The sequence below is a fragment of the Aptenodytes patagonicus genome, chromosome 3, assembly GCF_965638725.1.
Source record: "Aptenodytes patagonicus chromosome 3, bAptPat1.pri.cur, whole genome shotgun sequence".
Lineage (NCBI taxonomy): Eukaryota > Metazoa > Chordata > Aves > Sphenisciformes > Spheniscidae > Aptenodytes > Aptenodytes patagonicus.
In genome coordinates, this window is record NC_134951.1 from 35,041,242 (window position 1) to 35,062,496 (window position 21,255).

Genomic DNA, 21,255 nt, shown 5'->3' on the forward strand with positions numbered 1-21,255 from the left:
CAGAGAAGGGCAACGAAGCTGGTGAGGGGTCTGGAGAACAAGTCTTATGAGGAGCGGCTGAGGGAACTGGGGTTGTTTAGCCTGGAGAAAAGGAGGCTGAGGGGAGACCTCATCGCTCTCTACAACTACCTGAAAGGAGGTTGTAGCGAGGTGGGTGTTGGTCTCTTCTCCCAAGTAACTAGTGACAGGACGAGAGGAAATGGCCTCAAGTTGCGCCAGGGGAGGTTTAGATTGGATGTAAGGAAAAATGTCTTTACTGAACGAGTGGTGAAACATTGGAAGAGGCTGCCCAGGGAAGTGGTTGAGTCCCCGTCCCTGGAGGTATTTAAAAGACAAGTAGATGAGGCACTTAGGGACATGGTTTAGTGGGCATGGTGGTGTTGGGTTGACGGTTGGACTCGATGATCTTAGAGGTCTTTTCCAACCTCAATGATTCTAAGTAGTGACGTGAAAAACAGGGGTAAGTGAAATGGGAAAGCGAAGAGGATCTCTCATGTGGCTGCTGCCATGCAGCAATACATTAAGGGACTGAAGTTCTCCATATCCTGCAAAACATCAAGGTTTTTTCCAACTCCAAGGAAGAAGCCCAGCCCCTCTTGACTTCTACCCGAGTCTGCTATTGCCAAGAATGAAATGGAACAAAAGGTAAAGGAGAAAGAAAAGAACTGAGGTGAGTGCTAAAGAGGATAATTCAAAACAGGAAGGAAAAGGACAAGAGAAATACCTGAATAGTAACCATAAAATCCTCAGGCTTTGAAAGTGTTTGGTTACAAAACTTTGGTCAAAAACTATCAAATGTTAAAGTTGTGAGAAAATTTCAAAATCTGAATACAAAAATATTCACAAGAAAAATTATCTTTAGAGGAATTATAAAAGCTTTTCTCAAATTATTTTCAAAATTACTAGTTTTAGAAGTTTGAAAATCATGGCGTGTAGAATTATTTAACTGGCAGATTTTTTTTTTTCCTGGAAATGTAAGGGCGGAGTCCTAAAAGCTGAGAGGCTCAAATATATCTATCATATCAAATATATCTACTGTATGTACATGCTGAAGAAGAAAGAGAAAACACTCTTTATTCTGCCCTGAAAATAAATACAAACTCAACTTGGACCAAAGCTCACTGAGGTTCAATAATCCAACCCTGTGTCCTTCCTGAACAAAAAATCCTGATCATTCCAGTTTTTTGTGTAGAAGTAATGTTTTTTCCAGTGTTCCCAAAAAGAAAACAGAAGGCCATTCCAGTCATATGCCGCCTGTAGTCTTGAGCAGAAGGAAGATAAACATAGTTTATTCAAGGCTTTTTATAGCTTTAAAGGAACTATAGATGAGAAATAGATTACTGTTTAATGTTCTACATGCAACCTTACTTTATTATCAATAATTTACTTCCTTTCTCCATTTTGTATTGACCAAAAGTTTTTTCTTTTTTTGCTTTTGTTCTAATATTCACGTTTTCCAAAATGAGTGCACTTTGTAAAAACAGAGAAAATAAAGGCAAGATATCCAGATGTCTTGCTGGTTCATTGTATTTAATCTGCAATAAGTATTTCTGTCCGACTACAGGGTTACTAATAATTAACCTTGCGTGTCAACTCCTGTTCTATGGACTGCTGATTTTGTAAATTCATGTTCACATTGAAAGGATTAAAAGCATAGTTTAACAGATTACAGTGCATTATCAGAGTGGGCAAGTGCTTTGGTCTGATTCAATTATAATTCTTATTCCTGTTACAAGTATACAAAATATCAGCTCAAGAAGAACAGGACTGAAAACTTTTTCTAGTGCACCCAACACTTTTAAACACAAAAAACAAAAATAAATGTTTGCAAGCTGGGTATATGGGAGGCTGAAGATACCTGTATTTCATCCTAGTAAGTATATGCTCATACAATCTCCTTTTTATATCATTCATAGGCAGCTGTGGACACAGCACTCATACAAAGATTCAGTCTAAAATAAATGTGATCTCATGAATTAATGCATCTACCACACAAGAACGCAAACCACAGAAGAAAACAGAAGAAAATTAAATCTGTTACTTGGCTGACTGCTGCTGTGTGTTTAAGAGTTAATTCAGAGAAGATACTCCTGACCCATGAAATATCCTTACAAATATATCCCTATCCGTAACTCTCTAAGCCCTCTATGAGGACAACCCTACAACTGCATGAGTAAAACTCTTATGTCACTGTATGGTAGCAGAAGCTCAGAAAATTCCAGGAAAGTATCCCTAGGGTATCAGTGGCAAGAGAGAAGCTGGCAAAAGCAATTGGTTACAGAGCCTGGAGCCTTGTCAATGTCATCAGGCTGAATTTTGCTATATGAAGATTTTCTTCAAATCACTGACCCTCTCATCCCTCACAGAAGGATTAACAGCAAAGGGAAATTAGATCATCCTTATGTAACTTCAATCCATGCCAGGTCCACTCTAGAGGCTATCAGAAATCTGTACCCAGCAGACTCTCTAGTACCCCAAGCATGCCTCAGGAACAGTTGTCCTTTGTCTTCAACACTGGGCCTCAGCAAATGCCATCAGTTCACTTTCCTTATTTATTATAGAAATATTTATTATGTGCATATTATTATGCACATTTATGTCCTGCAGTGAGCTACCTGCCCAGCAACGATTTCTCCAGTCTTCCGAATCTTTCTAGTGTTAAGAAAAATCTCCAGTGAAAAAAACTACATCAGTGTTCCCAAGCAAATGCTATACTTCACATCACTACAGCTACATTCATAATACCAACCAGAAAGGGCCGAGGCACAGGCCCAAGCAGCATCCCACCATCATCCATGATAAATGGTTAGCATGCTTTTGTCTCAGGTGAACTGGACTTACCTAGATAACGCCCAAGAACAGTTTTGGGAACACTGGCAAGAGACTGTTCCCAACATGCAACTTGACTCCTCTTAGACACGAGGGTGTGTTAAGAGAGTTTAGCAGTATGAAGACAAACCACGCCATGCCAGTTGACCAAGGGGGCTGAGGACAATCTCTAGCCATTTTCTTTACTAGGTAGGACAGACAGCTACCTTTCCTTCATACCTTGCCTCACTCTTCACATTATGTGCATTAGAAATAAGTCCTAGCCAAAAAAATTCGTGTTCTGAATACTTAGTCCAAAGTTCAAAACCTTGTAATATACAGCTAAGCCTTGTAATATATAGCACAAGCTTCTTTAAGAGGCTGAAACAGTTAAAGAAAAGAGCAAGTGATCTACTGACAGCTAGTGACTTTAAGCTTTTCAACACCAGTTGTGGGAGTTGACTGTTGCAGTGGAAGAACAGGAGTTTGGTTCCAGCTTTTTGTCACAAACCACCTTCATTCCCTCTGTTTGGGCTTTTACTCAGAGTATTTAAAAACAAAGACCAGAAGAATATAAACAAAGATTTAAAATTTAATTTATCACCAAAGCCAGAAACAGTCATAGGACATGTGCTTCTGGATTTCTCTATGTGATGATGCACATCCACCTGGTACAGAAGCGGGTTAAAGAACACCTAGTATATACCTTAAAAATTAGCACTTGTACTGCATCATATTTTTACCTCATGGTTAGCTTCAGCAACCATAACTTGAGACACTGGAATATTACATACAGTCAGTTAGAAATTTATTCAATACTTACTGGTGGTCCCCGGGGACCTGTTGGACCCGCTTCTCCCTCTGGACCCTGTTCACCCTGTTTTGGGGATGGGAAGAATGCAACAAATTTGAAAAGTGATTTTTTACACAATGCAAAACTTTTCATTTTTCTAGACCTTTTGAATAAGATTAATGATCTTACCTGTTTACCAGAATTTCCCATCAAACCTGGCACCCCAGGGGGACCTCTATTACCCTGTTGGACAAAAGATGAAAAATATTAGCCAAGCCAATGGTTTACTGTTCCATTTTAAAATAAAAAAGGAAATCAATAAGGTCTAAAAAAAAAAAATCAGCCTATATTCATTTTTTAACTTCCACCTTTATTTTGGTTTTCATTTAACTTTCACCTAATTCCTTCTATCTAATTTTTCAAAAGTCAGATTTCAGTTCTTTTGTTGTTTACGTACTGACAAATCCCAAATAGACTTGATTGCTGCTCTCAAATCACAGAAGGAAAATATCATTCCATGTAATTTCAGAAGAAATTCACGTCTCAATCTAGTTTTCTTTTTCAATTACTTAAAACTAAACTCAAACATTATTGTCTGAAACATTCCATAGCCTCGATCATACAATACTTTTTTAAACTTAATTGGAATTAATGCTGCAATTTGGTGGTATGTAAATAGAGGTGACGGTCTCTGTGACTCAATAAACTTAGGGCAGATATAAATATTATTCTTATTACAAGATCCCTCATCTCAAACTGTAGTGAGGTACCCATGTCACATGCCTCCTCTAGCAATGACTTCCACAAATTTAAAAGGAAATGGCCTTTTTTAGGTATTATTTAATGCCTGGAATCATGAAAACCACTTCATGTACCAAAAGAATCATGAAAAAGCACAGGACTAGAGTTGATAAAAGAATATATTTAATTCTTTCAACCGAAGGCTTGTCTCTTACCACAACAGAAAGTTAATATAATTTCACTGAAGACTTTAGAACTTGATAAGCACAAATACAGTATTACAAGAAAGTCAATACTCAAGATGATTTACCTTTGGGCCAGGAATGCCTTTCACACCTGGAGAGCCTGGTAAACCCTGAAAGAAATAGCATTTACAGTGTTTATTTGTTGTTAAGGGGATTGGAAATGGTGTTAAAAAACATCTTTCTCATGTTAAAGTATTTCTAATCCTGTTACTCGATACTGAAACACTTCTATCCAATAATGAACCAAGCCTGAATTCTTTCTATTTACAAAGTAACAGATAAGGAGTATTACTCCTACTTCATAAATTGGCAAAAGGAGCATGGAAAATGAGGAGTTGTGGCTTTTTCTGGCTTAGACTAAAAATAGATTCTTGGTCCCAGTATTCTGAGGCTGGAGGTAGAGAGTTTAACAGATACTTTTTGTATACATTTCATCCCTTCCTCACGTCTGTGCAACAGCTCATAGCAAGTATGCTTTTACCAAATTTTCTTCCAAGCTTAAGAGCTCACTTCATATTACAAATTTACTTCCAGTTCTGTTTTAATACAGCTCCTTCACTATATCCTCACAGCAATTACTCCTATAGCATAGTGTTTCAAAGAAGTTTCTATTTAGCTTTTGACAATTGGCACAGTTTTCAAACTTACTCAGTTAATGTGCAAGGATTACCTTCTAAAAGAGTCCATAAAGCACTCCTGATTCCCTATAACTTCACCACAGGGGATACACATGAAAACTCCCCCCCCCTGCAGAAAGAAGTATGAGTGTGATGCATTCCAGATGTTCTGAGCCATCAGAATATCAAAAGGAGATGACTGTTCATCTAAGGTATGTTAGACTAGCAGGTCGGCTCTTCCAGCTCACCCTGGGAATAGGTTTGGCCCTAATCAATACATTGAGACCAGCTCTAATTGTGGGGTCACACCATAATATCCACAGGGACTTAGACATGAGAAACCCTAAAAGAATTGCATACTGGCCACAAACGTCTTGTAAGACCAAGTTCCTCATTACAGTACCATGAGGAGATTTAGGCTTTTGTGCAAAAGTTTTGGATACACATAGCAGAATTTCCCCTTACATTACACATACTCTTCCTGGGCCTTTTGCTTAGGTTTTCACTTAAATTACTCCAACATCAGCATCAAACTAACCTATATATGGCCTTTCTATGGTTCGAACTGAGCCTAACTTTCAAGGTAAAATACCAGATACTTACTGGAAGTCCCTGAAGCCCTGTGTCACCTGGAGATCCGGGTTTTCCTGGTTCACCCTGAAAAACATTTTAAGTTGTAATTTATGCAAATCAAACAAAAGGGGAAATTTTATTTCTGGAACACAGAGCTGGAGTACTTTTGGATCTGTAGGATGGGAAAGTTCATTCAATTACCCTAATAATGTGCATAAAGCCACAGGCAGCAGCACAATAAAAAGCCACAAATGAGTGAACAAATCTAGGGCACTACCAAAGCTCAGATACATGCCAACTGTGCCTTACTTTTGCTCCAGGCATTCCAGGGATCCCTTCCCGGCCATCAACTCCTGGTAAGCCCTTGAAAGAAAAAAAAGAAAAAGAAATTAATGTATTTTTTGGAGAGATTCCACCCAAGCACTCTGATATACAAATTAGCATGACATGAAGCAAATGAAGAAATGAAATATACATACAGACTCTCCTTTAGGCCCAGGGAGACCATTTATTCCTCTTGTACCTTGAGGGCCCTAAGAATAATAATAATTTTAAAAAATGAAAATAAACACATTGAAATGACAGATGCAAAGAATGTCAACACATACTTATTCAGATATGCATTACTTTGAGAGTACCAATTATGCTGTATGTTTATATGCTATAAGTAACCAATGTTTGCAAGTCAACACAAGTTGAAATTTGTCTGTGCTCACCCTTTCTCCCTTCGGACCTGCCTCTCCCAGTGGACCTCTCTGTCCTTGATCCCCCTACAAGAAAAAAAAAAAGATTATTTAGCAATAAAACCAGAATAAACTTACTTGTATTATTAGCTAAAACCTCCAGTAAATCAACAACAGTACAATTCACACTTGGTTAAAGCAGACATCTTAAACTCATACTATATTTAAAAATGCGGTTTCTTAAAACTGCGTCTGACAGCTACATTTTAAAAAACACAGCTCAGGCCATCCCCTAGGAATCCAGGAGTGTATAAGCAAAGGATGTTGCACTCACTTCTTCAACCCATACAGTTACTGGCTATTCCAAGCATAAATTCCAGCTGGGGGGGCAGGGAGCAAAGAAGAATTTAAAAAAAAAAAAAAGACACAAATTGCCCTGTACAGGTTTTGTTCTAATGAATGAATATTTTCCAGTTTAAAACCTGAAAAATTCCAAGCCACCCTAATGCACAGTAGCACTTAGAATGAAGAGGTAACAATAACATACTAAGACGCTAAAATGTGTTCATCTACCCCATAATTCCTTGGGGACAGTAAGAGATTCTGGACTTGACATCACTGTCATATCCTTTATTCACCTGTGGGGAATCAATGGAATTGGATTAATCAGAGGCTTTTCTGATTCACAGCCACAAAGTTTCAGGACTTAGTATCTAACTGGGTAGACCCTGGGAAGTGTTTGGCTAACACACGCTCTACTTACAGGTGCACCAGGAAGACCTTGGGGACCAGGCTCACCATCAAGCCCACGAGCTCCCTACAAAACAAGGAGATAACACGAGACATTAAAATGAAGTGCTGAAACACTAACAACTTATGCTCCCTCCTGGTTTGCTGGGAGCTGCAAATTCTCTACAGCTGAGGTTTTTGTATAGCTCTAATTTTAAAAAGAAAAACCCACAAAGGAGTTTTGGCAAACTTTTTTTTTGATCTAGCTTGTTTTTTTGTGGAGTTATGAAAGCCAATATTTTTTAACTATGGAAAAACGTCGTTCAAAAAATGGCTTTCCATTCATTCTCAAAAAAATCATATCGGACAGTGAGGAGATAGACCTTTTCACACTACTTCAGAAAATGTCTGTGTCTTCCTTAATACTACTATATCCTTCACCACATAATAGAATAGCATCAAAATGTGAACAGAAATCATCAAGTGCAGTGCAGGTATTTTTATCAAATGTTTCAAGGAAACAATGCAATTCCTACCCTGTAAGTAATTTTAAATGGAGAGAAAAAACAAATATTTTCAAAAAGGTTTACAGAGAATAAGGAACAACTCTGTCAAACAGATGTAGTAAATATTTCAAATAGACAAAACAGCACAAAACTGTAGGCAAATAACTATGAAGAATTAGAAGATACAAAGAAGGCCAGAAAAGCAAAGTAAGATAGTAATAGCTTAGCAAATGTGTCTGAGAGGTTAGGAAGGATCACTCATGAGAAGTTTCATAATCAGGACAAATTTGATGTTGTTTCTGAACATAGATGATCACAGAATAAGGTTTCCATGATTTCATTTTTGGAGAAGGAGACAATGGTATGATTGCTACATTTTACTTCTCCAGAAATTTTTACCGTATAGATTTAGCAAGATCATAAGAATAGAAATGTAACAGTCAGTTTTGAAATAACAGTTAGAAACACTTCGCTGAACAGCAGGAAAGTTAGCCAGCAAAGTCAGAGCCCATATAAACATGAATCCCACTGGTAGCAATTTAAGACACAAAAGATGCAAGAGACAGAAAGAATGGAAGAAGAACAAACTCTCAATTAAAAATCCTGACAAAAACTGGGACAGTGGAAGCAAAAGGCTTCAGGAAGATGCAAATCACAGAAAGGACTACTTAATAAATTTTAGCTTTAAATAAAACATGCTGTAGTTTATAACTGTTATAACTTGCTATCTTGCTAAATACATAGTTGCACACATGCCAAACTACTAAAATCCAAGGATCAGAGGGAAAGGTGTGAAGAGTATGTGTACTTCATTAATCAGAAGGACCAAGCTGCCTTTCTTCCTAACCAGAAGTACATGGAAATAGCTATGGAAATACATCTGGCGGGAGAGAGAAAATGCAGGGGGAAAAAGGAGACATTTAAATTTAAAAACATTCAGGGGTGTACATTTCTTTATCCAGGCCATTTTATGGAAAGAAAGGTTAATACTCACTTTGGTACCTTTAGGTCCCATTATACCAGTTATACCTCTGATACCCAGGATGCCCTGAAAATGAACAGTATATTCAAATTATGCTTAAATCTTTTCATCAGAACTGTCCTAGTTTTCAGACAGAAGACTCAGAGTTCTCTATGCTTTCTTTATGCTTATTTTACTATTTTCTTAGTATAAAAGGAGAAATCCAGCTACTTCTGTATTAGAATATTTACTTTATATGGTAATTTGATATTTTACTAATTTAAGACTTTTTAAAAGAATAACAAAACTATTAAGTTGAATGCTACAACGACAAATATGCCTTAAGGACTGAAAAAAACCACTGATTTCTCTTCTTAATTACCACAGAGTTGAAGCATTCTCCCTGTGCAGCCTGTGTGAGAGGAACACATGAAGGCCAGATTTGCAAAAATGCTAAGTTGTCTTCAGTGGGGTATAGGACAGATGCAGGAGAAAAGCACCATCAGACTTTATAGAACTCTAGAGGTAGACAAAATTGGGCAAGGTTTTTGAGAATACAAGTGCTAAGTTTATATGCCCGCTACACCTGAGAGGCTGGACTGAGTAGACATCCTAGTGCAGAAGGATGTATCATAACTATCATGACTTCCCTTCAAAATACAGTCTCGTGGGAAATTTGGCTTCAATTCTTTCCTCTTCCTGAGAGACTGAAACTACATGACACGCCTCCTCTCTGCAGAGAGACCAAACCCTCAGCCATAACGTGTTTGTCCTGCAGCAAAAAGAATGCACTACAACTGTGTTAATGAAACAGCTACAGGCACTTCAACGCAGTGTAGGCAAACCTACTCCTTGACCAGACTCTAGATGGGCAGTCCTTTTACTTGCTCCTAACGAAGTTACATGGAATCTTGCACAGAACGTTTAAAGCTTTGTCATCCCAAAACGTGAGAAAAACTGTGATAATGCAACAGTGACTACAGCAGCCCAACAAGGGAGAGACCCACAGTCTAATCCTTGTTCCAAGATCAGAGATGGAAGTAGGCACATTGCGGTACCCACTACTATCTATCAAAAGCAACACCTCTCCCAGGTTGCTATCTTATGCAAGTCTTCTTGTCAATGCATTACATGAAAGTGTTGGATTGCAGGTGCTGCTGTGGAGACTGGATTCCTAATGCCTTCTATGGATCTGAGCTTCACATTCATTTATGTAAGAAACATACAAGAATCATAGAATCATAGAATCATTAAGGTTGGAAAAGACCTTTAAGATCATCAAGTCCAAGAAAATACAACACAGTCTACAGCCTCTCCATCTGTGTCTCTAAAGCCTTGTCTATCCTCTTTTCCATAGGTTGTCTATGACATCACTTTCTGCATATTGTGAAACCTACATTTTAATAAGAAACAATTATTTTAAAGCTTGTTTGTAAGGTCATCAACTGGTGAAACAGTGAAGTGAAATGAGTAATGCATTAAAAAAAAAAAGGAAAGGAAAGTCAATCTCTAATTGGTTTTTAATTCTACTGTGTTATTTCACAGTGATTGAAGAACTTTACCAAACTGAGTTAAATGAATTGCTCCCCACAGGCCCTTCAGACAGCAGAAGCTGTATCTCACACAAGTACTTTCTCTGCACCAGGGCGCCAAGGATACTTTTTTCAGCATCAAACATAAGAAGGATTACACCCTTTCCTTTACTTAGTCTCTGCTCTTTCTTTATCTTTCTCTAGTCCTAATCCAGAGGTTTATGTTGTCTTGTGCTTATAGAGAATTCTGTAATTTAGGATTTGGATGTCATATGCATCAAGGTAAGCTCCTGTATAATATCACATCTGGACACCAATGGCATTAAAGAAACAGTTTCGCACCTAGGAAAAAAGCATAAGACCCCATCAGAAAATAAATTATAGAAATTAAATGTGTTATGCCTATGCCTATTTCTCTTAGAATGACCCCTTTATTCTGTTCCCTATTGCCTGTTCAGCTGTGGTAACCATAAGAAGAGCTCCTCACAAGGAAACAAGCTGAGGAGGTATGTGCCAGCACAAAGAAGTCAAGTGAAGCAGGACAAGAAAATAATTCCAAAATCATAGGTGTGATTGAAGGATGCTTCTTTGGCAGGCAAAAAGGCAAAAAAAATTAAGAAAAAAAAATTAAAAAAAAAAAAATCTATCCTTCAGTGGCTGCTACTTCATCCTCAAGTTTTAGCTAAGCCTGAATTTCAGTTAACCATGTTTTAAACAAACACCAGCTTTGCAAGGATGAAGTCAGTCATCAAAATTCTGGAAAGGAAGGCCAAGAAAAAAAAAAACAAAAACAAAAAACCCCCAACTATTTGCACCATCTAAGCACAACACAAAATTTAGGACATGAAATACTTTTTAAAATAAGCCTTTCCATAGAACTATTTAGAGTTTTGTGCTAAGCAATATATGTAGCTTTTTGGTGGGACTTAAATAATTCTACTTTCACTCATAGACAATATTGCGGAATAAAGAGAAAGGAGATTTTATAATATCTGTTTTCTTACAATAAGAAGAAAAAAAGATATGACATAATAAAGCAAACGGGTAACACTATTCAAGAGGAAATACTTTACTGGAGGGCCTTGAGCTCCCACTTCACCACTGGGTCCTTGGTCCCCTTCTTCACCCTGGGAAAGCAAAAGGAATACATCTGTAGCTAATCCATACCATGCATATTGCTCTCTCATCATAGGAAGTACATTTACTACTCACTGTTTTCTGTCACTATGTCCTGCTTGAAGGAAATCTAAAGTCACACTACTTCCTCAGAACACAGACAGATACTCATTTAGGTTCACATTCCATTCAACTATTAGTCAAAAGGGTAATTTCAAAGCAACCCCAGTATAAAGAATAATGATATTTTAATCTGTCATTCCTTTTTTTCTTGACGTTAATCCCTTTAGGTTTTCTTGTTCTTTCAGGCTAAAAGTGTAATGAAGGTATACTCATATATGTGAATGGACTGGATATGCTAGTAGCTCTGCATCACAATGCAGCACATTGCACTTCAGAGTTTTTTGAAAATTAAAATGGTAAAATGCCTTATCTGGTCAAACCTCTATTTGATTAGATGACAACGTCTCTCGTACAATGATAGTGCACACTAATGGAATGACAGTAGTTACTGCCAGTTTAATTTGCAAAAAGGGATTTTGGAGCATAAGACAACTGCTCAACATCCAGGAAAAAAATAGGTGAGCTGTTTCTAATAAATTAATATTCTTTTCAACATGCTTAGGAATAGAGAGCAGGGGTTTTTTTTAGAAAAAACTTTTCTCTGATTTTTTTTCCTCCAGCATTGAAGCATGGACCAAGGCAGTGCAAATCTTCTCATCTTTTCTTACAAATATTTCAATATTAAACAAGTTTAATTAAAATGAAACACCTTAAAAGAGTTCACATTTCAGTCTTCAAGCTGAATTGGACTTGGCCTCTTTACTATAGTTATAATCTTTCTTTGCGTATGAACTTATACTGTGTCTTTCCCTCTCAAATACATTTTTCCCTCTCATTCTTCCTGTTACTACTCATCTGTGCCACAGAACAATTTACTTGGTAAATCCACAGAATTCTTCTGCATTTAAGTGTTTGGAAGCTTTCCAATTAATAAATTTTACTTCAATTTTTGCCATGAGTTCCATAATAATTATATTGAATTATCAAAATAAAAAGCAAGAGGACTATGACTTGTGCATCATAATAAATACAGAGTACAGGTGAATGAAGAATAGAGATATGCCTTTGGTTACTGTGGGTCATTATGATATGTAGTATCTCTTCATGCATCCTGGTAAAATAATTAATAGTTCTAACAAAATATAATACTGTTTTTGAAGAAGAGGTTAAACTACTATTAGCTCGCTAAAAACAACAGCAGTTTTTCCTCTTTTTTTTTTTTTTTTTTACCTTATAACCTTGTTTTCCTGGTTCACCAGACTCTCCTTTTGAACCTTTCTGTCCCTAAAATAAATGTAAAAAAAAAGTAAATAAATAATTAGAGTTTATTCAAAATTAAAATACTGAGTTTCGCGAAACACACGGAATCCTCAGAACTATCTTACTGTTCCCTCTGCAATCCTCATTTACCACTGCTTCCTCATCTATCTAGTTAACACCACATATCAAGTACCATGTCCAAAAAGATCTGCTCCTGGACCTAACAAGGCTGTATTTCTAGGCAGGTTAGTATTTCTTCTTACATTACCCCATAACAATTTCCTCAGGCCAACAGTATTCTTAGAAACCAGCAAAGAATACATTAAAAAAAAATCTTAGATAAAATGAGACTCAGAAAGTGTTCATTTCAATTTAGTATGTTATAGGTCTCCCAGGAAGAGAGAAAGAACAAAAAAAGACTAAGGATTTGGGGGAATATTGAGAGTTTCTGGAGTCAGACTACAAATGGTCCAGAAAGTGAACGAAGCAATCCTTCACATACTCTAATTCTTTCAGGACCACACATAAATTTTACCCTGAAGATTACAACAGCAGTAAGAGATTTTAACAACAAGAGGTTATTTTGGCAGTCAAGAATTGAAATAACCCTAAGCATCCACACTGATGCAATGTTTTTTGAAATTAAAAGTGAACTGCCCTTCTGTTAAGCCAGCAGTTACCCTCCCTAGTGCTTTGAGACAGTATCTCTGTAAGGAATGCTTGAACAAACAGATTCTCTTACCTTCATTCCCATTAAGCCAGCATGTCCTGGGCGGCCAGGTGGACAAGCACTGGGACACTGGAAAAGCATCCACATAGTTACTACCACATAGGTTGAATAAGGTTGTCTGAGATTATTTAAAAAAAAAAAAAACGTGGACAACTATCTTACCAATGGGTCACCATCTTGCAGACCAATTGTTCCCTAAATTAAATGAAATTAATCAAAGTCAGTAAAAGAGAAATAAGCAAACCTGACTCATTAGACAATATAGTCATTAGACAAAATAGAAAATACTGCTATCTAAAGCTGGAATCAGAAGTATAATCAACCAAAGGATCTCTGACATGAAAAGCACCTAAACTGTAGGATTTTATTGTAGGATTGCAGGTACTGTAGGATTTTATTGTAGGATTGCAAGTACCTGCAAAATCCTGTCCTCTAAATTAGATCAACTTTTCCAAAAAACAAAATATTTATTTTATTTTTTAAGCTACCTAAAACATATTTTCTATTAAATGTAGAGCAAATATATCCAAACCCCATGAATTTCCAACAGAACCCAAGACAATTTCTGCAATAAGGATAACTTTTACTTCTCCAACTTACCATTCAGCAAAAGGTTCAGATCTTTACAGAGAAAATAATCTTCCCACAACACAAGTATTGGTAGACGAGTGAGATGTCTGGCAGTTAATGGAATTGTAATAAACTAGAGATCAGTGTACAACGAGATGGACTCGGGGGGGGGGGGAAGGCCATTCCTCATATTAAATCAAATACTTGATGGAAGCTAACAGGAGGCTTATGAGGCACAACAGGAGAAATACGATTTCACAGCAGCAGCTGGATTCTTTAAAGCCCAGTGAGAGGGAGCACACTGTTTCAGAGAGAAGCACAGGGGAGTTTAAGGTATGAGCTGGTCTCCTTTTATACAGAAGGATTAAAAAAAGGCTGATGTAAGTTTGGGTCCATAATGTCATCAACTGGAGTGGGATTGTGGCAATTCAGAAATCTAAAAAGGACAAAACTGCCAAGGAATAGAAGCAGCATATGCCATTATTGAGAATTCTTTTTTACTTGTTTCCTAATTATTCTTTGCCACTTTACCATTCATATCATTTACAGTGCCTTGGAACAGTACAGCTTTTACAAAGACATTAGTATGACATGTTTCCCAGAGGTTTGCATTTCACAGCATCCAGCCTCCGATGTGTCTGCCAAACGCTCCATTTTATCTCTCTGAGCAGGTAAATAACCACAAGACAAAGGCATAACACACATCCCTCCTCCCAAGAGGCTCAAAGAAGATAACCATTCCCCTAGAGAGGCAAAGCACTGGTGTAAAGCTTTCTTCTATCCCTTGCAAGTAGCAGGCCTGGTTGCAAGAAAGACATTAGAACTTAGCCCACCTGGGAGCATATATTTCTGGCTCATGAGCCAAATAAATATTAAATTTTTCTCCTCCTAACAGAGAAAAGTCTATCTCTGTTGGACCGGTGAGGTCCAACAAAGACTACGTTTACAGTAATACTATAATGCACAGGGAAGTTTAAAAGCTGTAAAAGTTACAGTTTAAGACCATTTGTAGAAATGGGAAAACATCATGACAGAAGTTACACAGTTTGCATTTCAAACTATCTTTTATAACCATGAAGACTAGAAACTTGCTTTCTAAATGGAAGATCGAATGTTGATATGATTAAATGAGTTGTATCTCAGGCTTTGAACACAAGCCTGTAGACATTATGAATTAATACAGCCTGCTGAAATCCTAAAGTCAGTATTCAGCTGTAGGACTTGAGGAGAAGTTTTATTCAAGCAGCAACAATACGTAATTCAGACATCAGCACATATTAAAGGCAATCACTTACCTGAGGGCCTGGTGGTCCTGGTGGCCCTGGTGGCCCTCTTTTTCCTGGATCTCCCTAAAAAAGGGTAAAATAATTTTGTTAATTCATAGTAATAATGACAACTAGTAGTTACGTATTCATACCACACAACAACAGTAAGAAATTAAGTAGCTACAGAAGGACATGCTAGGTAGCCAATTAAAATGTCAACCCACAAAATGGCTCCCATATTAGAATGGGAAAACCGATTTTTTAGTAGAATGAGAGCCAGGTTGTGGAATAGGAGCCACAAAAAACCAGTAAATTTCCAGCTGCTTTAGAAAGCTGAAACATCTGACCACAGGATCATCTATGCACTCCTCTATCTCATAACTGCTAATTAAGTTCTGAATTAAAAGAATCCCAGTAACTGGCAAAAATGCCCAAAGCACAGAGGGGAAAAAATCCCCTTTTTCAGAGCCTGAGATGAATTTACCAAGTTAGAATCTCCTGTTTGTGAAGTTTTGATGTCCAGTGCTTTCAGAAGTAAAGACAACACAGAACCTCTGCAAATTATTTTTTCTGAATGCTTTTAATTAAAATGAATTTAATATTCTGACAGGGACCACCTTTTAACTTAATACTGTCATTTCAATATTATGTTTGGTATGTTATTAAATCATAAATGAAATTAAAAGGATGAATATAGAAAAATTATTCACTAATTCTCACAATGCATGAGCTATAGGGCCATAGGTTTAAAAACACTGAAAAGGAATCTTTCTTTTCCACACAATGTATAATTACATTGTGGGACTCATTATCTCAATGTGTTGTAGAGGCCCATGATATAAATGGATTCAAAAAGGGACTGACTATATTAATGGAGGATAGGCTCATATGTAGCTTTTTAAACAGGCAGCACAGATGCAACTTCTGATTCAGGCAGTCTCTGAACTGCCAACTGCCAGAATGTGGGACAGTATGACAGAAAAATGTCATTTTACAAATAGCCTGTACACTTCCCTAGGTATCCATTATTGCCCTTGCTACAGACAAGACAGTGAGCTAGATGGATCATCTTCTGAAACAAATTGGCAGTTTTTAATATTCTTTTTTATATTCATTTATATGACTGAGTGCAACACACAGGGAGAGGTATGCATTAAAAAAAATTTTAATGCTATTTCAGGTTTCAAGTAAAAAATTAACAATTGGCTTCAATTTGCATTTCAGTGGTAAAGTATGTAGTCAAAATATGACAGTATGCTGAAACTGAGTGTACAGTTTAGTAGTAAGGTCAGTAGATGGAGTCACACTTAAAATGAGACTAAGAAGAAATACTGAATTGCCATGTTCACTGATATGCAAATGGAAAACAGAAATAGTATGTGCTCATGTACCATAATGTATATGTGAGAAGACAGGAGTACAGCTAAAGGTCTGCGTGTAATCTTAAGTTTTACATTTCCTGTATTTCTGGCAGGTTTGCTTTTTGATTTTAGCTTTCCTTGAATAAGAAGAGAAGTAGAGTATGGGACACTATATGAAACATTTAATTCTAATCTAATGGGTGGCCCTGACTTTGTGCTATTCACTGTTCCTTATTTCTGATGAGCTTCAAACACAATCTTTCCTCTACCAGTGATCACTGTAGAGGAAAAAAATATGTTTTCAAGTGTGGTTATAATCCAAATAGTGTTTAGATGGCACAGTAATTATTCATTTTTCTATAAATACCTTCTAGCAACTGAATAAACCTAGATTTTTAGCAAACATGGTAGTACTTACAGGTGGACCAGCACGACCTACTTCCCCAGGAAGTCCTGCTGCACCAGTTGGACCCTATAACAACCAAGTTAAATAGTATTTTTAAACCATACAATACCTCTATAACAAGCATCCAAGGAGTGAGAACATATAATTCTCTCAAACAACAAAATATGCCTTCAGACACCAGTATTCTTGCCCATATAACACAGACCTAAGCAACCTCAGCAGTAGCTGAAGAAAGCGTACATAATAGACATAGAACACCAGGATTAAAACAGTGTCTTTTTTCACTGAATTACTTTTTATTACAGTATAATAGCTTTATTGAATATTTTAACAGATTCATTAAACAATGTATTTATTAATTGTAAAGATGATACTTACAGGTGGTCCAAGAAGCCCCTTGCCCTGTAAAATATGAAAAAATGTCAGAAGTGTGGGGAAGGTTCCACACCTAGTCAAGCTGTCTGCCAAGAACAGAGTATTTGGGATAACAAGGTACAAAAAAACCTGATGTTTGATTCTGCAAAATCATTTTGAAAACTTGTTTAACTAATGTTAAAGATCAATTTTATTATTAGGTAATCAATATCGTGAGAAAAATTAAATTATTAAGTTGCCTTGCAGTAGCATTTATTTACATGTATTTACAAACACATATACTTCCACAAAGGAATGAAGACATTAAAGCCTTTGGGTTTAGCTAATTATCAAGTACCATGATAAACACATCTATGTTATAATCATTTCCTTCTAACAGTGCATTTAAATTGATAATAAAAGAGAATTTTTTTTTCTTTTGTCAGTGCTTCCCCAAGGTCTAAATCCATTAAATTAGTGCTTTTTGGTAACCAGAAAGAACACCAAACTGCTCCTGTTTACATTTTCCACCAGTATTGCTCTGAATCATTTTAATGAGAAGTGTCCAAGATACAAATGTGTTTCTGCCTATTTGGACAATACAATCCCTCTAAGAAAACAGATCCCTCAGTCTTGCATTACTAAAGCAAATGGATAATTTTATGGAGAACAGTGTTAATGATGTGTATGAAACACTGGCATATAAAATCACAAACATACTTAAATCTTCAGGAGATTTGATGTAATAAAGCGCCTGGGCTGAGTGGAGTTTAAAAGCCACAGAATATCATACCACGACCTCAAGTTGCGGCAGGGGAGGTTTAGATTGGATGTAAGGAAAAATTTCTTTACTGAAAGAGTGGTGAAACATTGGAACAGGCTGCCCAGGGAAGTGGTGGAGTCCCCATCCCTGGAGGTATTTAAAAGACGTGTAGATGAGGCGCTTAGGGACATGGTTTAGTGGGCATGGTGGTGTTGGGTTGACGGTTGGACTCGATGATCTTAGAGGTCTTTTCCAACCTCAATGATTCTATGATTCTATGATTCTATGACTGTATCTGCAAGGTTGTCTTTAGAAAACTTGGTATAACACAGGGAAAATTTCAAGCATTTATCAGTCATTCCATTTTAACCATTTAATACACAGCAGAAAGTAAACTTTTTCATCTTCCATAACCTACATAATACCTTTGCTATTACTTAACGCTCCCTTGCTGCAATTCATTATATTATATTTATTATATATAATATAATATATATAATATATTATATATTATATAATGAAATCAAATTTTCACTGCATCACATATCTGATATTATAATATCACCTGCCTCTGTAAAGAAGGAAACCAACTACTTGCAGGTTCTCGTTGAAGTACCCCTTGCTAATGTGCCCCTAACAGTAGCCAGGAAAGTCAGTGATACCAAAAGAAGCAGCTACAGCTGCTGTGTCCAACCCACACACAGGTCCAGGATAACCCAGTCCCCGCCTCTGCCCACTCCATTGCATCTCCTCACCCTCCTAATTAGGACTGCAAGAAGCAGGGGCTGTCCCCTAGAAATCCATGCCTCCCTCTCGCCCAGCTACTCCACCCTTCTGGCCATGAACTCCCTGCAAGCAGACCAAGTTGTGGAGTTGAGAGCTCCAGGGCAATCAGCCAGTAAGGGCCTACACAGAGCAGTTAATGACCCCAACCAGCTGCCCATGTTTCTGCCTCTATCTGTATCCCAAAGGGAAAGCTTCTCGACGCAGCCTGGGACTGCAGCCTTACATCCCCAGATGCCTGCTGCCTGCTTTGGAGGTTCTTATCTGACCCACGGAGCACATGGAGTGCACGGGCATGGGTAGTAACCCACAGTCTGTCAACACCTGGTTCAGAGACACTTACCCTGTAGATCTGGTAAGTACCTCCACATTGTCAATGCAGACCTGCTGCCATCCACCACAAAGAGTCACATACCAGTGCTCATATGTGTACCCTGTGCCGGAAGCTGTGCTTTAGTAGACCTTAAAATATTTTCAATTTCTCTATCACTAAATGCACACAGTCCTACCCATATGTCAGATCTGTAAAACACTAGCAATGTATCAGCTAATAGAAAAGTTAGAGGGAACTTAACAAAGAGAATGGACTGAAGGGTGCAATACATGCACTGAACGTAGCAGCCCCAGGTCCCTTTACCAGGGCCAGATCAGAGACATCAGCATATTTGGTGGTAAATTGCTTGAATTAATCAGAAGTATTCCACTAATTTTGTAAATCTGTCATTTGAGAGACTACCCACAAAAGAGATGAGACAAAGAGAATAAATTAAAACTAAATGATGAAGCAGGAAAAAATAGAGGAAAGGGGGAGTAAAAGATAACTGAAGATTGCCAGGATACATTCTGGGGAAGAAAGGGTAACAGAAGCAGAAAAACAAATGCTGTATATAAAACTTTAAATACTCAATATTCTTTCTTTCAGATACCCCGAAGTCCTAACTTGGCCAATAAATTCCACTGGACAAGCTTGAAAAACAATGATAATAATTTAAAACTAATAAATGTTGTATCCAAGGCTTCTGACTTTCTGTTTGCACTGAGCATTTTAACAACTTAAGCAAGGGGTTTTTGTGAGAAATGAAGTCTTCGGATAACCATCCAGAGACTACTCCACTTGCAAAAGGCCACTGACTGAATTCAAAGCAGTGCATAATTACACCTAAATACTCAATTAATCATGTAACTAGTATGCAGACTTATAAGTGTGCTCACTATGTTTCTAGTAAACAAGATCTCACGGATCAAACCAAAGACCTGCAAAGGTTAAACAGCCCCACTACTTCATGCTTGTAGTAAGAGCTTCTCAAAATGTCTCTGAATCTGAGAATTAGAACCATCACACTCTAGCACTACCACTTCTACCCTTCCTTTTTTTTTTTTTTTTTTAATTAGGTTTCATTACTCTAAGTTTAATCTCACTAAAGGTGAGATGACCGGTGTTGGCCATTTTGAGAAACTTCCACTAACTGCTCTATTTCTTCAGCAGCTTAAAGCCATTCATCAAAAGGCAAGCCTGTATAAATGGAATTTTCCCAAGAGATTTATTATGAGCATTAATCTTTCCATCCGGATTCAGCATATACAGGTTAACAACCATGGAGCTCCAAAATCAAACAGTAGGCTTCTTCCTAAAATGTGAGGTCTAAGGATTAACCTTAACCTTAATAATTACAAGGGTAATGACACGAGATGACTAAGTATATCCATCTTTTCTTTGCCTTTAAATAACTAAGAATTCTCATTTCCTCATTATAAATATTCCTGCAGATTCATCTTTAAATACAAGGTCCAGTTGCTTATTAAGCAGAGGCAGAACAACTCCAAAGGCAATCCCTACTGAGGTTCACTGAAGCGTTATCACCTTAAGACTGAAAGTCTCAGGGCAAACAAAAATCACTAAACTTTGAACAATGGTCCAAAAATCTCATCACATTTATTGCTTTTACAGGCTCAAAATATGGTCACAAAAGACCTGAATCAGGTAGGTGCTGCTCTGAATGGAATCAGCGTTCTACCTTGGCAAGTTGGTTCAGTTTGCTGCTTTCCCATAGTAACATCTCCACTTCTAAGTTGAGATTAACCCTCTGTATGTATATTTTATATACCCACTTTTTCTGAAGGCTTTTAAATTATTTGTTCTCATATTAGTCTGTTAATGGTGAGGTAAAATCATGTATATTTTCCCCAAGTCAGTTTTTATTTCAGTTGACAGGCTAAAATACTATAGTATTTTAACCTAGTATTTCAGTAATTCAGTTTTAATTCCCCATTTTTTCTCTCCCATAGTAGTTCTTTTCTTGTACACTTTTTTCCGTATCATCTGAGTAACATATCTGACAGAGTTAAGCTATCTCTTCATTCCAGCTACACATTTTTAAATGCATTGCAAACAAAAC

General features: G+C 37.2%; 1 protein-coding gene across 2 annotated transcripts in view; it reads right to left on the reverse strand.

The window, feature by feature from the left end:
* COL9A1 (collagen type IX alpha 1 chain) overlaps positions 1–21,255 on the reverse strand; it is a 78,858-nt gene that overhangs the window by 30,784 nt on the left and 26,819 nt on the right. For both annotated transcript variants that reach the window (XM_076333009.1, XM_076333010.1), the window contains exons 13-28: positions 17,338–17,361; positions 16,972–17,025; positions 15,223–15,276; positions 13,520–13,552; positions 13,370–13,426; positions 12,598–12,651; positions 11,262–11,315; positions 8,690–8,743; positions 7,224–7,277; positions 6,494–6,547; positions 6,257–6,310; positions 6,087–6,140; positions 5,808–5,861; positions 4,653–4,697; positions 3,791–3,844; positions 3,632–3,685 (exon numbers count right to left, since the gene is read on the reverse strand). In XM_076333009.1, coding sequence (XP_076189124.1) covers positions 3,632–3,685; positions 3,791–3,844; positions 4,653–4,697; positions 5,808–5,861; positions 6,087–6,140; positions 6,257–6,310; positions 6,494–6,547; positions 7,224–7,277; positions 8,690–8,743; positions 11,262–11,315; positions 12,598–12,651; positions 13,370–13,426; positions 13,520–13,552; positions 15,223–15,276; positions 16,972–17,025; positions 17,338–17,361 — 807 coding nt within the window. The remainder of the gene's footprint in view (positions 1–3,631; positions 3,686–3,790; positions 3,845–4,652; positions 4,698–5,807; positions 5,862–6,086; positions 6,141–6,256; positions 6,311–6,493; positions 6,548–7,223; positions 7,278–8,689; positions 8,744–11,261; positions 11,316–12,597; positions 12,652–13,369; positions 13,427–13,519; positions 13,553–15,222; positions 15,277–16,971; positions 17,026–17,337; positions 17,362–21,255) is intronic.